At 34.9% G+C, this 7,108-nt stretch overlaps 1 protein-coding gene across 1 annotated transcript; it reads left to right on the top strand.

Moving 5' to 3' along the window:
- The first annotated feature begins 1,122 nt into the window (after positions 1–1,122).
- On the top strand, positions 1,123–3,294 carry LOC129227731 (PHD finger protein 10-like). The gene has a single exon (XM_054862335.1). It carries the CDS (start codon positions 1,385–1,387, stop codon positions 2,876–2,878), a length of 1,494 nt encoding a protein of 497 aa, XP_054718310.1. The 5' UTR covers positions 1,123–1,384; the 3' UTR covers positions 2,879–3,294.
- The last annotated feature ends 3,814 nt before the right edge of the window (positions 3,295–7,108 follow it).

Here is a 7,108-nt window from a genome sequence, read left to right as displayed (position 1 = left end):
CCATTCGGTTAGTTATTTAAATCACCTCAAGGTGGGGCATTCAATCACTAGAATACTGCGAACTGTTCACAGGGCCCGATTAAAGTGTTGGGAACCAATCTATAATCAAACCTCACAGTTTTAGCCATTAGCTAAAACAATTTCAGCCATCTCTGAGTGTGTAAGGAATATAAAAAGGCTTTGCAATATGCTTCTTCCATTGTAAATACTAATTAATCCCGTGATTCCAAAATCTTCGACTCCTTGATTGATATTTATTTATACAGAAGCAAAAGCGGCATAGACAGGGCCTGATTACTGAATAGGCCAACTAGGTCCAGGTCTAGGGCCCCCTAAATGGCTGAAATTAACTTTAGTCAATGGTTAAAATTGTTTCAGTCAATGGATAAAGTTTGAATACAGGGGCCCCAAAAAAGTATTTGGCCTAGGGCCCCTTGATATCTTAATCGGGCCCTGGGCATAGAGTAGAGTCCCTCGGGACTCTAACATTGAGGACTGCGTACAAAGCCTGCCCTGCCTCCGGACACACACAGGAAAAGAGAAGAAAATAACACCCAGGACACTTGTGGTAAACCCCTAATAGAGATCCTGTTATCCCCACAACCTCTGGCTAGAACCCCTATAACTGGATATCTACCATACTGTCCAACCACGGATTGTATGGAATTTTCAAACGTCCAGATAAGACGAATCTGTCTGAATGAGGTGGAAAAGTAAAAATTTGATGCGCGAATTCTGCTCATTTGAATGAGGCCCTGCTTCTGCAAAAGCTGAATCGCTAAAAAATAATAGATTCGTCTATTTACGGCTGTAAAACGGATGTTTGTCTTTCCATACAATCCGTGGTCAGACAGTAGAGGGGCCTAACCTCTGGCTTATAGAATGCGAATCTTCTACTACGGAGGACCCTCTCCTCGATTATTAATTTTGTTTCCATTGAAGGATATACAACTCAACTCTCTCTGCTTCTGATTCAAAACTGCTTTTAAATGGCGGTTTCTTAGCGTTTTGATTGTTGCCGGTACATGTATGATTCACTTATATCCTTCGTGGTTTAATGTTGGACGAGAATATGGAAGATACAAATGAAGCACAAAGTGCCCCGGTGGAAACTACGGAACCTCCAACCTGGATTCCTACAACTTTCGCAACAGCATCGGATGCAGGCGAAGGAGATTCTCTTAGCTCTTTCCAATCTGCCACTACTCCAGGATCTGCTGCTGTTGATCAACAGTCTGATGCAGTAGATGCTGTTGACCAGCAGTCTGATGAACAGTCATTCGACGCAATCAGCAGACATAAATTAAGCTTAACCATCGTGGGAAGCAACAGTCATGACGTCCCGAAAGTTGAGGATCATGACGATGCAAAAGAGGCCAGGAATATGAATATGTTTGAAGAAGATACACGCAGCTCATGGAGCGGCGAACCGAAACAAACGAACCTCAAGGATACTATTGATCAAGTAATTGATGAAGATTCTCGAGCCAGCTTGAACAGTCAAAAAAGTTCCAAAAGTTCGGTTAAAAGGAAATGCTCCGACGATGAGGATAATAAGCATTCGTTTCCTCCTGAGAATTTATTTGAATATATGTGGCCCCAGGATAATGGTGAGTTTTACATTTTGCAGGAACAAATATGTGACTATTTAAATGTTAAGTCTTTTAAACGAAAGTATCCCGAACTGGTTCGTAGAACTGTCGATATAGACGAAAAGCAATTCCTGAAGGAAAGAGGGGTTGTTACAGAAATGCAATGCGATCTCGGCCTAACTGCTTTGCGATCAGAGGAAGTGCTTGAATTGCTGAGCAAAGACTACCCTGACCAGTATAAAGAGTATATTAAAGTCTTACGAGAAAAAGAGCAGAGGAGCATTAGCGAGAAGCATAAAGAATATGCTGCATCTAATGCCGATAAGACTAAGATGGGAGATTTGCTGAAGAAAGCCGTCCAATCCGCTGCAGAGTATAATGCACATTTAAACCAAGAGCGAAGAGAAGAAAGAAGAGCATGCATGGATCTTCAAACTTTCACTATTCATTACCCCGTTAAGCCAAATAAACCGAAAGTTTCCACAAAGCCGGGCAAATATCCTGTTGCGCTCTTACCAGGACAGTTTCAAGATTACTACAAAGCATACACTCCAGAAGAGTTGAAATACTTACCAGTGAACACCGTCTTGTACGGACCTTTGAAAGAGCTGAATAGCGTGATCGTACCATCCGACGGCAGCCATTCGGATTCTGAAGACAGCACTGCATCTGAAGGATCCTGCTGCAGTTCAAGTCAAGGAACTCATGACGACAGCAGTTCCAGTTCGGAAAAGAACGATAAACCGGAAAATAACCGAAAGGCTAGCGTTACTTCTGACAAAAATTCTGCTCGGCCTTCCTCGCCCTATCGACCCAAAGTGAAACCGAACGCTACTTGCAAAGTCTGCAAGCTGGGTCCTGATGGTAGGTTAAAAGACGGTAAGCAACAGGAGCTTGTACACTGTACAGACTGTGATAATAGTGCCCATCCGTCTTGCATCGAGTTGACTTTGGATGTAGTCAATGTTTTGAAAACTTATCCTTGGCAATGTACAGATTGCAAAGTGTGTTCACATTGTAGGGACCCAAATGATGAGGATAAAATGCTCTTCTGTGATTTGTGTGATCGTGGTTATCATACTTTTTGTGTGGGTTTAAAGAGCCTCCCTCAAGGCAAGTGGGTTTGTCGAAGATGTGGTTCATGTTCTATATGTGGCGCAAATCGTCCTGGACCAGAATCTTCTAAAGCGCAGTGGCAGTATGATTTAGCTAAAAGTTCGAATGAAGCGAACTTGAGTCGTCATCCAAAAATCATGTGTCAGGCGTGCTTCAAAAAGAAACGGTAGTCATTTAAAAGTAAATCATTCCAGTCATACATTTAAAAGACTCATATTAAAGTGTTAATGTGCAATGTCATAAATGAATTAAATTCATTTGTATGTGCTAAATAATTTATCTTTGCAATTTCCTATAGGAAGACTTTGTTATGAAAGTTTTTTGTGACATTTTGAATCTGCCTAAGCTTTTTGGAGCTAAAAATTTAGTTTTTAAATATAGTATTAAACCTTGGTACTCAGGCCATGGCCATACTAGTATAGTTTGGTATGAATACTGTGCATTTTGTATAATAATATGAAGTATACGAAACTGATTTCATGTGGTAAGATTTGGGATGTCGCCAAAATCCTAAATAACTGTAAGACTCTCTCCTAATGTTTTTTAGAAAGGGTTATAGAGTTTGAATCTTTAGAATTTATTTGTATGCTCGGGGGGGGGGGGGGGGGGTATTTTTTTTTTTAATTGAAGTGAAATTTTTAATTTATTCACATTTTGTAATAAATTTTGTAAAGAAAAGCATATAGTTAAGGCATGGGTTTGCACTAAAGCTGTAATATACGTATGTTTGTTTGCGAGGGAAAAAAAAAGATTTGTAAAAGCGTGTATGCACTTTTATTATTGATTTGTCTTTCTCTCCTCCTTTTAAAAATGAAAATTTAAATTTTTGTGGCTCACACAAATTTTATTTATTGTAAAGTGTTTTGTTTATTTTATTCTATTGGTTGTAAATTTTAATTTCATGGAGTAAAGTGGGGCAAGTGTCATTTGAGATGTGCTATGATCAAGTTCAATCAGATATACCAAATCAGTTATTAACGTTTCATTTTTTTCCTTTTGCATTGCTTGTCTAAAATTAATTAGGTAAGATGCCATGAAATTCTCCCCCATTGACGAAATATTTTAATTTTTTGTGATTTTCCTGCTATTTAGTACAAGTAAAAAAAAATATATATATATATATATATATATATATATATGGAATTATCATAATGTTGAACATGCCAAATTGGCAAAAAAAAAAAAAAAAAAAAAACTATTGCTAAATTGCTGTTGCCAAATTTGCTCCTTATTCTTTCTCATAGTATATTTTACTTGAACAGCTCTTAGTTTTAACAATTTGTTATCTTTATTTGAAAAATTATTTTACTTTTAAATGACTTAATTTATTTGGAAGATTGATTTTCAGTTAAATGGAATTTTTAACCTTGTTTAATGCATGAATTCCAGTTTTTGTAGAAGCCTAATTAAACTACAGTAGTTAAAAATCCAAGTCTCGAAGGTTCGAGGTTCTGCTTAATCCAAGGTGCCTCACTTTTATCTTAACTTAATTTTTTTAGTAGCTAAAAAAATGATTTTCAATGAAATCTGAAAATGAAAAGTTTTTGCTACTGTAAAACTTATTAACTACATGTAGTAAATAATAAAAATACATTGAGATATTGGTTTCAACAACACCCCCTGAGTGGCACGAAATGTTCATAGATTCTTCAAGAATGAATTAAGAGATTTTGGAGATAACTTGATACGTAAAACTGGACATTGTTTTGACATAAAGAATGTATTAATATCCCTTTCGGAATAATACAATGAGGTTGTTTCCTTCAGTCAAAAGTAGTATTTGTCATGAAATCAATAGAATAAAAAAAAAAAAACTTGAACCCAGAAAATACTTTCATTTTCCCAACAGTTATTTTTTAATTATTTTTTTTAAATGTCCAATTTTTCAAACAAGGTGTGGTCTGGATGACGTCGCAAATGATGCTATTTGGCGCATCTTTCTTGCGTTTTTCCACATTATGTAAATCAAGAACAAATTAAAATTGCGCTCTACGCTTGCTATCAACCATGTCGTTGCCAATACTCATGAGTAAAGATGTGAATTCAATATTTTGCTCTGTGAATGGCAACACTGAATGGCATTTCATCATTTGTGATGTCATCGGCAGAAGCGTAAATAATGAAAGCAAAGCGATTTAAGTAATTTTTTACAAATATTAACAAATTATTTAAAAAATGGTCAGATCCTATGTTTTTAAGCATGCTCTTTCAAAAAAAAAAAAAACTTTTAAAATTTTGGAAATGACCCCATTGCAATAAAAAAAATAGGTTCACAATTGGCCTGATGAGTTGCATACGAAATTTAAATCTTCAACTTACGTTTTTGTGTTATCCAAGAACCAAAACATACACGAGCACAGATATCATGACAAAACTCGTTGAATTGGATTCGGGCACAGGCAAAATGTATACCTACAAATTTGCACATAAATACGGACAAACATGATGAAGTTGAGGTACGTTAATACGTAGTTAAAATAGAAGTTTAAGGTCAGATTTGAGTGATAAATTATTCCTGAAGACAATACTTTTTTTCTTTATGCAGGGAAGTAAAAGGCGTTGCTCCTTATATGGTCAGAATAGGGTCAAGTTTTAATCGGGAAGAATTTTTTGGATAATCCGAGTTTCCAGTATTCCGAGATGACGTGAATCGCAACTAGGGGCCATTCATTAAGTACATAAGGATGATTTTGACAATTTTTGACTCCTCCCCACATGTAAGTACATAAGATTTTTCAACTCCTCCCCCCCCCGTGCTTTTCTTCAGTAAGATTCCATTTTGTTTTCCAAAATAATAAAATGACAAATCCACGAATCTTGTATCACTGGAATCCTTATTAAATTCACTATTATTAAATTAAACCTTATTGTATAAATAAATATTTACTAAAAAGTTGGAATCTAAACTAAATGTTTTTCCGACATTTTTTCCGCGCGATTTTTAATGTAAAAGGGAAGTATTATGTCCGGTCATCCCTACCTTAGTACGAAACCATTGGTTATAAATGATTAGCGTGAGGACATTACATCATTGTTGGAGCACTTAAAATTCGGCAATTTCTTTTTAAAAAGCTAGTATCCCTGAAAATTAATATAGTAAAACCTGTCTACAACGATACTGTTGAGACGTAAAAAAAATATTGTAATAGACAGGTTATCGTTATAGACAGTTTGATTATTCATGCAGACATTTTGCTGGGGCCAAAAAAAAAAAAAAAAAAAAAAATATATATATATATATATATATATATATACATATACAGTAAACTCCCGATTATCGGCGGTCGGTTTATTCGCAGCTCGGATTATCCGCGGATCGTTTCATTTTTTTTTTAAACAGCCATTAAATTTTTTTTTTTAAATTTTGATTGTGTTATTGTTCGTTTATAGCTTTTGCATGTATATTTTTACATTCCATGTTAGTAGATGGAATGTGGCAATGTTTTTAGCTGTAATTCAAATGTATGTGAGAGTATCATTTATATTTTTTAGCTATTGCATACAGTAATAACGTTTCTTACCTATTATTCGGATTATCCGCGGTTAATGTGCCACCCTATTCCGCAGATAATCGGAAGTTTACTGTATATATATATATTGTTATAGACAGGTTATCGTTATAGACCGTATTGTTATACACAGGTTTCACTGTAGATGCATCCATTGCTGCCAGTAAACCAGATGTTAGCCTTTCTATCTCATCGGCGGTCAGACTATGAATAGATTCCAATTCCCCATTAAGCCATAACAACGTAATTTTATTTAAAAAAAACATTTATATTTATTGACCAGTTTTATAAGAGCACAAGTTCCAACCTTCTTATACAGTAAATACATACAGGGTTGTTTGGTTTAAACCAAGTAGTTTTTTTTGAAAAACTGAATCGTTTTCCCAATGTTTCCATGAATTTTGCATATGGTAGGAAGACTTAAAATCCAGTTAATGCAAAGTAACCAGCAAAGTTTTAGAGATAAATTACATATTAATTAATTTCCAAACTCTTTTAAAATGTAATGCAAATTTGCAAGATAGCTTTTCTTTCCTTTCTTAAATAAATGCAATTTTTCTTGTTAGGTGCATAAATGAAAGGCAGACCAACTATGTCTTTGTAACGTTAGATAAGAAAAAAATCCAAGTAGTTTGTTGTTGCGTTATCTATTCATTTATTTTTCTTTCATTTCTCTTTTACTTTTCAAAATTGCACAAAAAGCATATTTCAGCCAAAATTTCATTTTGCTACCTAATTAAATTAATAAGTTAAGAGTTATAGAGTAGAGATATCACAAATCATTTAAGCAATCAGTAGTGTATATAAATCTAAACTCTGTAGAGTATTTAAATGACAAGAAAAAAAAAAAAAAAACCTTTGCACACCTTTTGATATCCACAATAGATGACA

The sequence above is a fragment of the Uloborus diversus genome, chromosome 8, assembly GCF_026930045.1.
Source record: "Uloborus diversus isolate 005 chromosome 8, Udiv.v.3.1, whole genome shotgun sequence".
In the NCBI taxonomy this organism is placed as follows: Eukaryota; Metazoa; Arthropoda; class Arachnida; order Araneae; family Uloboridae; genus Uloborus; species Uloborus diversus.
This window is presented reverse-complemented; position numbering and strand designations above follow the sequence as displayed.

What these genes read in the sequence shown, in the direction of transcription:
- LOC129227731 (XM_054862335.1), top strand. Translation starts at nt 1,385, where the DNA reads ATGAATATGTTTGAAGAAGATACACGCAGCTCATGGAGCGGCGAACCG.